Source organism: Ammospiza nelsoni, chromosome Z (genome assembly GCF_027579445.1).
Source record: "Ammospiza nelsoni isolate bAmmNel1 chromosome Z, bAmmNel1.pri, whole genome shotgun sequence".
NCBI lineage: Eukaryota > Metazoa > Chordata > Aves > Passeriformes > Passerellidae > Ammospiza > Ammospiza nelsoni.
Genome location: NC_080669.1, coordinates 64,131,000 through 64,143,153, shown reverse-complemented (window position 1 = coordinate 64,143,153; position 12,154 = coordinate 64,131,000). Strand labels below are relative to the sequence as shown.

The 12,154-nt window shown below is 43.8% G+C and overlaps 1 protein-coding gene across 2 annotated transcripts in view; it reads left to right on the top strand.

Moving 5' to 3' along the window:
* MACIR (macrophage immunometabolism regulator) overlaps positions 1-10,170 on the top strand; it is a 28,802-nt gene extending 18,632 nt beyond the window's left edge. For both annotated transcript variants that reach the window (XM_059492618.1, XM_059492619.1), the window contains one exon: positions 7,890-10,170. In XM_059492618.1, the coding sequence (XP_059348601.1) occupies positions 7,890-8,534 (645 nt within the window). In that variant the 3' untranslated portion in view covers positions 8,535-10,170. The remainder of the gene's footprint in view (positions 1-7,889) is intronic.
* The last annotated feature ends 1,984 nt before the right edge of the window (positions 10,171-12,154 follow it).

The window sequence follows — 12,154 nt, the reverse complement described above, 5'->3', positions numbered from 1 at the left end:
ACGTCTACTTGATGTCAAAGGGAAGCATGTCATCCCCCCCAAAAACGCTGTCAATAAGTGTGGTAACCATGGCAGAATTAATTCTCTTGTCTGCAATTGCTTTAATAATTGCTTGTACCTCTTTTGGATTCACTGGAGAACAGGTCCTTCTTTGGTTTTTGCCTGCCCCCCCCACACGGACTGGGAACACTAGCTTGGCTGAAGGGGTGTACTCGGCGCAGGCTATCTTTATTTTTCGCCAGTCTGTAAGCGGGGTCCAGTCTTTCTCTGATGACCCCTTCACCCATGCGGGAGCGCTGCAACTAGAGACCTTATATGCTGCTGCTCTTCTTCTGTTAAGGCTAGAATCCGAATCGGAGCTCCCCGACTCCCTCTCAGACTCGTCCCGGCTCGAGTCTGAGTCAGAGTCGGAAGTCGAAAGACCGAGCACTTCCAGAATGCTCTGCCTTTTTCCCAGGCTCCGACCCTGCCCCCTCGTGCGGGGGGCGGACCGTTCCCTCCCCCTGCTGGGGGAGGTCCTTGCCTTATATGGGCTTAATTTGAATAGAGCGCTCTGATTGGTGTTACACTCCACCGCCCCCCTCTCCCTGCTCTCCTGCGCATGCAATGTTAAGCAGACTGACTGTATTTCTGCCCTTTTCCCCCTCTTCTCTTCCGCCCTGACCACGCGGTTGGTCGCCATTTTCGAGCCCATACGGCGGCGGAGAGATTTTATCGATCCAGGCGGTTTCTGACCGTCCCGCTGCTTCCCGCGCCTCCTCCGCCAGCCCCCCCCAAAAACACTGCGCCCGTTGCTCTGCCTCCTGCGTCGGGTCGGCAATCGGCGGGGCGGGGACGGGTAGAGGAGCCGCGGTTTTGCCGAGAGGCTCCGAGGGGGCGCTGGGATCTGGCGGGCTCCGTGGGGGGGTTGGGGGGCCTCCCGGGGGGTTTTGGGCTCGGGCTTGAGGGGAGGTGGGATGCGCCTAGCCCCTGCACATGCCCGTCTCCAATCTGATGACTTTCCGGGGTGGTCTGTGTCGTAGCTCCCACCCCCAACTGCGGAATGGCTATTAAACAACTTCTCGCAGCTTTCCAGGTTTCTTGCTCTTGTCGAGCTTTTTGCAGAGCCCGGACGACTCTGCCCCACGATTTTAGGGCTTTCCCCGAGCCTGAACACATGGTATCCTCGGCCAGGGTTTTCGTACAATTATCCCACACCTCCGGGTGTAAAATATCCACGGGACTTTCTATAGCCCCCAGCTTAATCAATCTCGGCAATGCGAGATTCATATCTTTAAGCTTACATTCAATTCCCCATTGTGCATGCACCTCACTCACAACCTTTGCAATTGCTTCCATGATTCGAGGGCGTCCCCTCCGCTGCACTAGACCAGCTGTGCAGCTGCCGTCCTCTCCCCAGGCGAATCCCCGTTCCCCGGGCGCTGATCGGCTCCCAGAGTTTCGGCACCAGTTGTTGCCTTCTGATGCAAGGCAAGGCGACCTGGTTCTGAGGAAATGGCACGGCCACCCAAAGTCTCCAGGGTCGCTCGGGCCAAGAACACACGCAGGCACCAACGTGGTGGATGGTTCAAAGGCCTTTATTGTCTCATCTCGTCGGGTTTTATACTCGGGAAGGTTTTTCTCTACGTCAGGGGTCTTACCTTACTGTAATTGGTTAATAAGGAGTTGAACGTTACTAATGTTAGGGGGGTCTACATTCTTGGGTGATCCCTTATCACTAGGTGTTAGGGGGAGAGGAATCCTACTGCTTTCCGTGACATCGCGAGATCTTCCAAACACCTGACCCTATCTACTACAGGAGACCATCTAGTCCAACCCCAGAATGCTTAACAGGTCATTGGATGAAGTATATCTGCAAAAGTTACAGTACACAAAACTGGTAATGAAGAATCCTCTGTATACCACAACTGAGAATGAAAAGAGACCATTTAAGACTAAAGGAACATTAAAATAGTCTCTCCATAATATAAGTCTGTTAATGGTAAATAAAATCCTCTTTATCAGAACTGTGGGCATTTTGTTTACTCCTAATTTATTAGCATAGGGAGCAGCAGGTTAATTGGGGACTAAGCAGGGAAGGAGAGATAGGAAAGTCAGACCCTAGTCACTTAAATTCAGGGTTAAACCAAGATTCTTTTGGTCTGGGTAGGTGCAAAGGAAAAATGCCAACCAGATGTCTTCAAGAGCTAAAAAATCACAAACTTTACTAGTGAATTATAGAACATGAGGAACTTTCTCAGAGGATTCAGTACAACATGAAACACCACAACACAGAAATAGCCCACTGAACACAGAAAATGTTTAAACCCATTTGTCATTGCCTTCTGTAAAAAGAAAGTTAGAAGGCAAAAGGGGGAAAGATGTAGAAAAAGAGACATTACTACCTTCAGGGTTCCAGTGGTGTAAAGCTCCAAGATGGAGGTAGAGTTAGAGAGCAACATGCTTGCGTCATGGTTAGTCTTCTTAAAAACCCTTCCTACCAGGTGGGTCTTTCAGTTGCTCAGCCATTTCGGGGGCTGGGTTAGGCAAAACAGGGGGGCTGCCTCCATTGTGCCATTAGTGACAGACACTGTGGGTCTGGGCCAGGGCACCACTGTGGGATCTCAGCACCTCAGGACGGAGGTGCAGAGAGGCCGAGACCACCCTTGGGGGGCTCGGGAGTCCTGGAATGTTGCCAGAAGTGTCTGGTGGCTGGACTTTGATCCTACACAGGAGACGACATCTGTATGAGGACTGGGAAGGTTTCACTGGGTGAATTGTGAAGGGATAAGTTAATAAGTTAATTCACTGGGTGAATTGTGAAGGGATAATTAGAGTGTAAAACACAGGGTTTAGGATTTTGGTACAGGAGGGTCTAAAGAAGTAAGATGGAGGAATTGGGGCATGTCCTGTTCTTCTTCTTCTTCTTGGCCTCCATCTTCTGTGGTGATGTTGGCACTTTGGGATTGGTTATTACTAAAAGTGCACTGGTTAATAAGGGTAGAAGGTATTGGGGAAAAATGATAAATATTGTACACGTAACTTCGGGTATAAAGATAAGTGACCGCCCGGGGGCTTGCGGAGTGTGCCCATGGCTCACTTGCTGTGCAGACCTCTGTCGGGCTGAAAGAAAATCTTTTAGATAAACAATTAATAAACACCGAGACCGAGACAAGATCTGGAGCCTCTCCTCGTCCTTTGAAGCGCCGGGCTCTTCAAGGCTATCCCTGGGCCTTTCCAGGCCACCTAGACAGCACAGAAAACTTACAAGTGATGTCCCTGAGATATCTCCGGTCATAAATCAGCAAAGAGAAACATGAAAATCTACAAGTGGCGTTTGCTGCGTGGGCACTCCCCACCAACCCTTTTGGGGGGGGATCAGCCCTGAAGAGCTGAAGAGCTGAAGAGCTGAAGAGCCGAGAGGGCAGCTTCGATCTAGGACGAGTTCCCAGGAGAGCACTGACAGCTCCTGAGGAGAGAAGCCTGAAGAAAAAAGGAAAAGAAGAAAGAAGAAAAAAAAAACGGCCAGAAGAGTCTGCAAAAAACAGCAGTCACTGAGAATTACATCTCTCAGCTTCTGCCGAAGACAGTTCGTAGCAGAGCAGTCCGGATCGGAACCGGAAGGCGCCTCTGGATCCTTCTCCTGTGACCTGCTGGCCAGAGACAGGGAGCCTTCGGACAGCTCTGATGACAGATTCGGTGAGAAGGTCAAAAAATAAGAACACGGGGGGCACACTGTCCCAAAAAAAAAAAAAAACAACGGGAAATTTTGTCCGCCTTACAAGGCGTGGCTCAAGCATATACAGAAGGGATCCCAAAGAAAGAATTAAAACAGCTATTGTTGTGGGCAAGGCTTAACTACCCATTTGCCGAAACATGCCTGCTATTCGAAATGGGGTTTTGGCAGGAAATCAATAGGCACTTATATTTCTTAGCAACAAAAAAAGATGAGACTGTGTTAAAGCTGCTCTCGCCGGCAAGGGTAATGCTAGAAGGCATATCGGAGCAGTCAAAAAACTGGAAGAGCAACGAAAAGTTGTGGCACCCTCGGAAGGAGGAGGGGAGCAATGCTCCAAGAAAAAATTAGCTCTGGCCTCAAGAAGCCAGGGGGAAAGGGCTCTTGAGAAAAGAGAGCATGAAATAATATTAAAGCCCCCGGTCCCAAAACCCAGAAACCCCAGAAAGCTCCTAAAGCATCCTGAAACTCCGGAGAGTACAGGGGAGTCAGGATCGGAAGGGGGGGGTGCAGGGGGGAAAGAAGGGATCGGGGGGGGCGCTTCCTCGCGGGGGGCACGGCGCGGCAGCGGCGGAGCAAGCGGGGAGCGTGGGTGAAGAGATAAAGGGAGACACGAATTCCAGTGCGGCTTTTGTCAGCGCAGAACCGGGGGTGGCGGCTGCTCCGGCTGGCAGGGTAGCAGAGACGCGCACGGCGGGCAAAACTCGCAAGAACCCGGGGGCAAAGTCGGCTCGAATTGTGGGGCGGGCCCGGGTGCGGGCGGGGGGCGGGCTGCACACACCGGTGGGAGGGGCCAGGGACACACCGTCAGAGGGGGAGGAGACAGAGTCAGGGACAGACCGAGGGGAGGAGACCTCGGAGGTGGAACAAGGGGGAGAGAGTGACGTCAGCTCGGGAGAGACAGGGAGCGGCTCGGAGAGCACCCATGCGCAGAGAGTAGAGCGCGGGCGGGGGCGGGCCCGATCCCCTGTGACGTCTCGGGCGAGGAGGGGCCGTGTTCGGGATCCTATGTCCCAGGGGCCCCACACCCTCTTCAAACTTGGTGCTTCTGGTTGTAACCCTCGGAGTCCCAGTCCCTTCCCTTCAAGGGAGACGTTCTGGTGTTCAAGCTCCATTTTCAGCTGAATTAAAAGCCAGGCAGACACAGTCTCAAATGAGATCACGAACACGGCAGTCGACAGGACGAGGGGCAGTCGAGCTCATGCTGTCATCCGAGCTGGGGAGGCCGGTGACAGCGCCACCTAGTGGGGGGCAAGGCTTTCGCTTGTATCTCCACAGATCGAGGTCTGACGTGGGTGTCGGCACGACACGTGAAACCATTTCGAGTGCGAGAACATGAAAACGCGGATCCGAGAAACAAAGATCCAAGAAACAAAGAGACGAGTACTCAGACAGGAGTCGAGACTCAGACTGCACAGAACGACTCGGAAGAGAAATAAAAAGAAACTAAGGACTTTGGGGGAATTCTCTGTTAAGGTCCTGAATGAAAAGCAAAACAATGATGTCACACAAAAGTGAAGCCATGAGTTTCATGATGCTTATGTGCATAGTTCTTTCATTCATTGCAATAAGCAATGGGGGTAATTTACCTATTAGTCAGCCAAAACAAAATGTATGGTAGAATTCTTTGACATCTCTCCCATTTGGAGAGGAATTTTAAGGGTAGAGTTCTTTGACATCTCTCCCATTTGGAGAGGAATTTTAAGAGTAGGGTTCTATGTTTTAATAGTTCTCCTAGTTCTCATACTTGTCGTCCCATGCATATTTGCATGTTTAAAACACGCTATGAATCGGATAACAAAAGAGGTCTTCCTGGTGCAAACAGAAGGGGGAGATGTGGGATCTCAGCACCTCAGGATGGAGGTGCAGAGAGGCCGAGACCACCCTTGGGGGGCTCGGGAGTCCTGGAATGTTGCCAGAAGTATCTGGTGGCAGGGCTTTGATCCAACACAGGAGACGACACCTGTATGAGGACTGGGAAGGTTTCACTGGGTGAATTGTGAAGGGATAAGTTAATTAGAGTGTAAAACACAGGGTTTAGGATTTTGGTACAGGAGGGTCTAAAGAAGTAAGATGGAGGAATTGGGACGTGTCCTGTCCTTCTTCTTCTTCTTCTTGGCCTCCATCTTCTGTGGTGATGTTGGCACTTTGGGATTGGTTATTACTAAAAGTGCACTGGTTAATAAGGGTAGAAGGTATTGGGGAAAAATGATAAATATTGTACACGTAACTTCGGGTATAAAGATAAGTGACCGCCCGGGGGCTTGCGGAGTGTGCCCATGGCTCACTTGCTGTGCAGACCTCTGTCGGGCTGAAAGAAAATCTTTTAGATAAACAATTAATAAACACCGAGACCGAGACAAGATCTGGAGCCTCTTCTCGTCCTTTGAAGCGCCGGGCTCTTCAAGGCTATCCCTGGGCCTTTCCAGGCCACCTAGACAGCACAGAAAACTTACAAGTGATGTCCCTGAGATATCTCCGGTCATAAATCAGCAAAGAGAAACATGAAAATCTACACACCACCTCACCAGAGCAAGGGCTCACCCACCCCCTACCACATATTCCAACCCCCCAAGAGGTTTTGAAACAGATTTCCACTCTGACAGAACATTATTTGAACTACTCCTTCCCAGTCCCTTCACAGATACAAGGTAATGTTATATTTTTATGCATAAGACTAGTATTTTCTTTTGCCAAGTGATAATTGCGCACAGCTCTCTCTCTACTTTAAAACAAATTAATGGAGATCGGTCTTAATGGGATTTTGGGGGGTGTCTTAATTACAGACCATGGAATAAAGTATTTCCTTGTTTGTTGCATCGTTGCTACTTGGCCTGTCACGTTCCAAGCCTGAAAATGGCATCAAGTAGTAGATTCAAAAGTTTGCAAACTCCTGGAAGCGTGTTTTAAGTCAGCCTTATTTGTGAAATATTATTGAGCTTTTGGATGTAGTTTATGATCACATATAATGAATTTTAGTATTTGTTCAGCTTAACACTTGGATGCTAACTTTCCTTCCTTTATTGCCTTTAAATGTGACATAGTTATGCTGATTTTTTTGGTGAATTATATTGAGTACAGTAGCTGACCTTTAGAGCAAAGATGCATCTGACAATGAAGAAAGCATGGATTTGCAGGAAATGAAGAAAGCAGGTCACAAATGTGACCTGTTTTGTGAAGTAGCTGTGTGAGTGAAATGGTTCAGATGATGCTGACAATTGAAATGAAAGGGAGGCTTTCTGTTGTTCCAGCATCTGCTGGTGTATACTTGCTGGATGGTGACCATATCTTTTCATGTTAGAGGTGATGATAACTTGCAGTGAGCGCTTTTGTTTGTAAAGGCACCAAATAATGTGTTTGGAATAGTAGTGAGGGAAGGGTAAAATGTTTCCAAGAGAAACAGGAAATAACACATAAATATTGTTTATTCTTAAGATGCTTATAAGAATCTAATGCTATATTCATTAAATACAGTATACTTTGTTAGAAATACATTAGCATCCTATTAGAATAAAAGAGTGTGTGTTTGATTAATTGTGAGTAAGATGATAGGTCAGTTTCCTTGGGAAGTATGTGAAGACTGCTGATGATGTAATCAGACAGGTGTGGAATGGCTAGGATGCCACTGTGAATTTAAAGCAAGCTGTCTGCACATGAGGAAGATGAAAGCATCAGATCAGGTACACTCAGATCAGGTGTGATCCATGGTCATATCTGAATGAGCTCATACTTTTTAGGCGTGTTTTTTGAAAGCTTTGTTTGATAATATTGACAGTAGACAAATTACAAAGTAAAGACTGGGGAAGGTGCTCTGGACCTGCTAATGGATGTAGATGCTCCAAGAGGTGAGGGACTACAAAGAATCAAATGCACTAAAAGGCTGAAGAAATTATCCAGAAAGATGTTCCATTTTTGTGTATGATAGTATTAATATGTTTTTAGCTATTTAGAATAATCAGTATCTTTATGTATCTTTTATTAAAAAACCCACCCAAGATAATTTTGAAAGACAGATGTCATTGATAGGTCTGTTACATGACATCGTGCAGAGCTAAGACCAGGCTGAATAGGGAAGTACTGGTTATGACTTCTGGGTGATAAAAAATTCCTTTTCTGTGGTCTTCTCTCAGCCCCTTGTATTGCATTTTCTGATCAAGCTCTGTTTTATTTTTAGGAGCAAAGCTTTGTGTTTAAAATGGAAGTTGATGTGACTGGAGAGTCCAGAACTACCCTCTCCACCCTCTCTGTGCCTCTTGCAGAGGTGAGTTCTGCAGCCAGGACAGAAGCAGAAAAGCCACGCTGTTCCAGCACCCCCTGCTCACCATTGAGGCGGACAGTTGCAGGATATCAGATCCTTCACATGGATTCTAACTACCTGGTTGGCTTCACAACTGGAAAGGAACTGCTAAAATTAGCCCATAAGTATATTGGAAGTGAAGAGAACAAAGGAGAATCTGGTCCTAACTTGGGCTCCAGACATCTTGATTCAGGACTTCCACGTTCCTCACGTTTGTACAAAACCAGAAGTAAGTACTTCCAGCCCTATGAGATCCCAGCAGTAAATGGAAGGAGGAGGAGACGGATGCCCAGCTCTGGGGATAAATACAATAAAGCTTTACCATATGAACCTTACAAAGCACTTCATGGTCCCCTGCCACTCTGCCTTTTGAAAGGTAAAAGGGCTCATTCAAAATCCCTAGACTACCTCAATTTAGACAAAATGAGCATTAAGGAACCTGCTGACACAGAAGTGTTACAATACCAGCTCCAACACCTTACTCTTAGAGGGGATCGTATGTTTTCAAGGAATAGCACATGAGCTATCATCTCAAATTTAGAAATTATTTCTGATCTTTTGTCTCTTGCTGCAGAAATCCACTGTTGAAGTGAGTACATGACTGTCCACATTGTAGGTGGTTTTATCAGCTCAGTGTTACCAGGAATACAGTCTTGGCAATGAAGTTTTCTGCAAATACTTGGAGAGTGAAATTTTTCCTGATCCAGCAGCTTCTGATGCAGATTTGACTGCAACTAGTGGATATTTCTTTGGACACATTTTAACAAAAAAAAAAAGCTTTTGGTTTTTGGAATTGTTTTTTCTGTACTGCTACATCTAGTGTTTACAGTAATTCAGCACTGAAAAATTTGTGGTGTCTGCTTGGTTGTTTCTAATTTTGGCTTGATATTAGAAACTGCTCTTGGATTATTACCCAAGGAGGTTTTTTTTTGTTTACTTTTTGTTTCTGTAGTAAAATATATGTGGTTTTCTTGCAGCATGGACAAGAATGTGAGCTTGACTGGATGAACCACTTGCTATTTAAACAATCCAATTCATACATTTTGAGACTGCGCTTGTACTAGTGATGTGGGTGAGATTTATTCATAAAAGAAATGTTTGCTACTTGAATCCTATCAAAACTGATTTTTTAGTTTCTGCATTGAAGTAATTGCTTTGTCCTTTTTATTCTATAGAACATGTTCAGGATAAATCTTTGAGTTATTTAAAGCAAATCTTTCAAGAAATAGAGTGATTTTTTTGTTTGTTTGGTTCTTGGGGTTTTTTTTTTGTTAGATTTTGTTTTTACATTGTCTAGAGACAGAAAATGGAATGTCTGTACTGGTATGTTGGTAATGTTTTTGATTTTAATTTGTGATTTTCATTTCATCTGTAGTAGCAGAAGGTATCAACTTCAGCATAGCTTTGGAAATTTTGTTTACTTGAAGCACTGAACACAAGCTCTGGAGGGCAGATTTTTTTCTTGACAAGAGTGAAAGTGAAATATTTCTTGTCAGTGTTAAAGAGATGATCTTGAATTTTACAGCAGAATAATGCACTGGTTACGTTTGTTAATAAGTTTTTATTCAAATATGACATCAAATGCAGTTTTGACAGCTGTATTTCTAGATGTGTTTGAAACGTTTTGTTTAATTATTTTTTATTTTACTTTAGTTTAAAAGTGGAAGTTTTCATACTGTATTTTTTAGATACAGTCTTGTACTGAAGCAGTACATAACTTGATTTTTTTCCTGATGACCTCTGCAGAAGTTAAAAATAATTTCATATTGCTTTGAAGCATAAATTATTTGATCAGTTTTTTCTGATAGGTTCAAGATTTTTTTTGCTTGTTTGTTTATCACTCAGAATTACTAGAAAGCACTGGTTAGTGCATGTGCTCTGGGAAATGAAGAGTTCTGATGCTGTTGCTCTACAGTTTAAATGAAGGTAGCCCACTAGTGAGCATTTTGTAGTTTGGTTATCTTTTATAGTTTTATTAGAAAATACAAAAAATTTTTGTATTTTTTGTATTTTCAAAAATACAAAAAATGTGTATTTTTCAAAGTTAACTGCACTGGTGTAAATTTAATGCATTTAAGATTGATCTTGAAAGTAAAGTCTTCCTATTAGTCTTTAGTTTGAAAAACAGAAAACGGTCAAATGCCAAAGAGATGGTGGGTTTATTTAAGGAATAAACACTATTGTTTATTGAAATATGAAATTAATTTGTATTTCTGGCTGAAAAATAAAAAGGATATTATAAACAGCTTTTGTTGTGAATTCATTTGCTGTGTAGGAGAAAAAGAGGACATTAAAAAAAATACAGCTGTAGACCAAGGAATATTTAAAAACAACTTGAAAGTCAGGGTCCTAGATTTCTGTGAAATAGATGCTTAGCTCTGTTCCTTTGTTTTGGGAAAAAGGCCACACATTTACCTTATGTGCATCTTTCTGATATTGTCCAGTGCTATAATTGTATGGCTATACAAAGAGACTGGTTGATGGCTATGTAGCTGAGTTCAGACATAACAAATGTGTTGGTATTTTATCTTTGGTGATTTGTTTGTCAGTGTGCTCATGGGTCATGGTATTCGCTTAATTCACATATACTTGCAGCCCTCATAACATGGGAAATAGTATTTACATTACATGTAATACAGACTAAGCAAGGAATTGATAATAGATTATTTGTTTCTTCTAATTTTAATGGTATGAAGGAATCAGAAACTAGTTTTCCAACATAATCAATTTTTAAAAGTTCTGTAGTGTGGTCTGGTTGAAGCTAGTTATTTTCACTTTTAAAGCATTACGTGCTGAATGGACACAGTTGGAAAAGATCATCATTAGTGACAATATAGTCAGCAAACACTGGAAAAAATACTTTGAATAAGAATAATTTTATAGTGGAGCTACAGTAGAGTAGAGAAGTATAAATAAGTTGTTAAACTGTTGTAGGAAAAATGTTGATTAAAACTGAAAAATGTAGATTTATTACAATGCTAATAGCTTTAAAGACAATGTCAAGCTTGGCAACCAGGTTTGATGAATCTGAGGATGACCTTTTGCATGAATGGTTTGCTGTAATCTTTTAATTGGGACATCAGTTTCGATAATGGGTGATTACACTGAACACTGTAAGAGTGGCACAAACTGCCAGATAACACAGATCCTTAGAAGAACACTATAATGTGATTTACTGATTTTTTTTTCCTGTGTCTCACAGTACATTGTTTTAGCCAGAAAGTAATGACAACTTTCCAAGTCTTTGAAAACCTTCTGACAGATAATATGGGTTTTTTCTCAGTGATTTTGCCCGGGTAGTTTTTTTTTCTCTTCCATCACAAAAGAACTCAGGAAAGATCAAACTACCTTCAGGTCTACAGAATGTGTAATGCTTCCTTTCCACATTGAAAAGGAATGTGGAGCAAGGGAACGTGTCCCTAATATTTGAAAGGACCAAGGGGACATTACCCTAATATTTCAATACCCAGTTCTGTCTCACACCGTTCTTAACTTACTCTTAGGGAGTTTGGTGGTAGAGTGACACTGATGTAAACCTACAGAGGCCGTGTTAGAAGTGGGGAAAGAAGACTATCACTTTTGGGGGAAAAGCCCAGAATCAGTTGTCTTGTGTTGAAAACAAAAGAGAAGGTAAAGAAATTAACTAACCACATTGCATCCATTTTTAGGAGACAAGTTGTTTCACCCTGCATATGCTTGGTATCACTTATCAAGAAATTGACCTGGAGTAAAAAGAGAGGAAGTTTCTCTTTAAGAGGAGGAGGAGAGCCTTGCACAGTGCTTTAAGTTCTGTTGGAGAGTGGAAGGACAGAAAGAATTCACCATAATATATCAGGGAAAGGCTGGAGAAATAAATCAAAAACCTCAGAGGAGCAGCGCTACAAGAACAGCAGGAGTGTAGTTCCAGTGTCAGAAAAAGCAAAGACGTGGAAGAAGATGGTGTGCTGGCCTCAAATCTCTCTAGGTAGCAATGCAATGTTTCTGCTCAGCTAAGGAGGCTGATGAGATGTCTTAGCAAAATGCTGTGATCAGTCTAGGCTGCAGTGAAGGTAGGGAGCAGGAATTTGAGACTGTGTGTGTAACACTTTCATACTCATAATGTTAGATGAAATTCAGATGAGAGTGCTGAAAGAATAAATTAA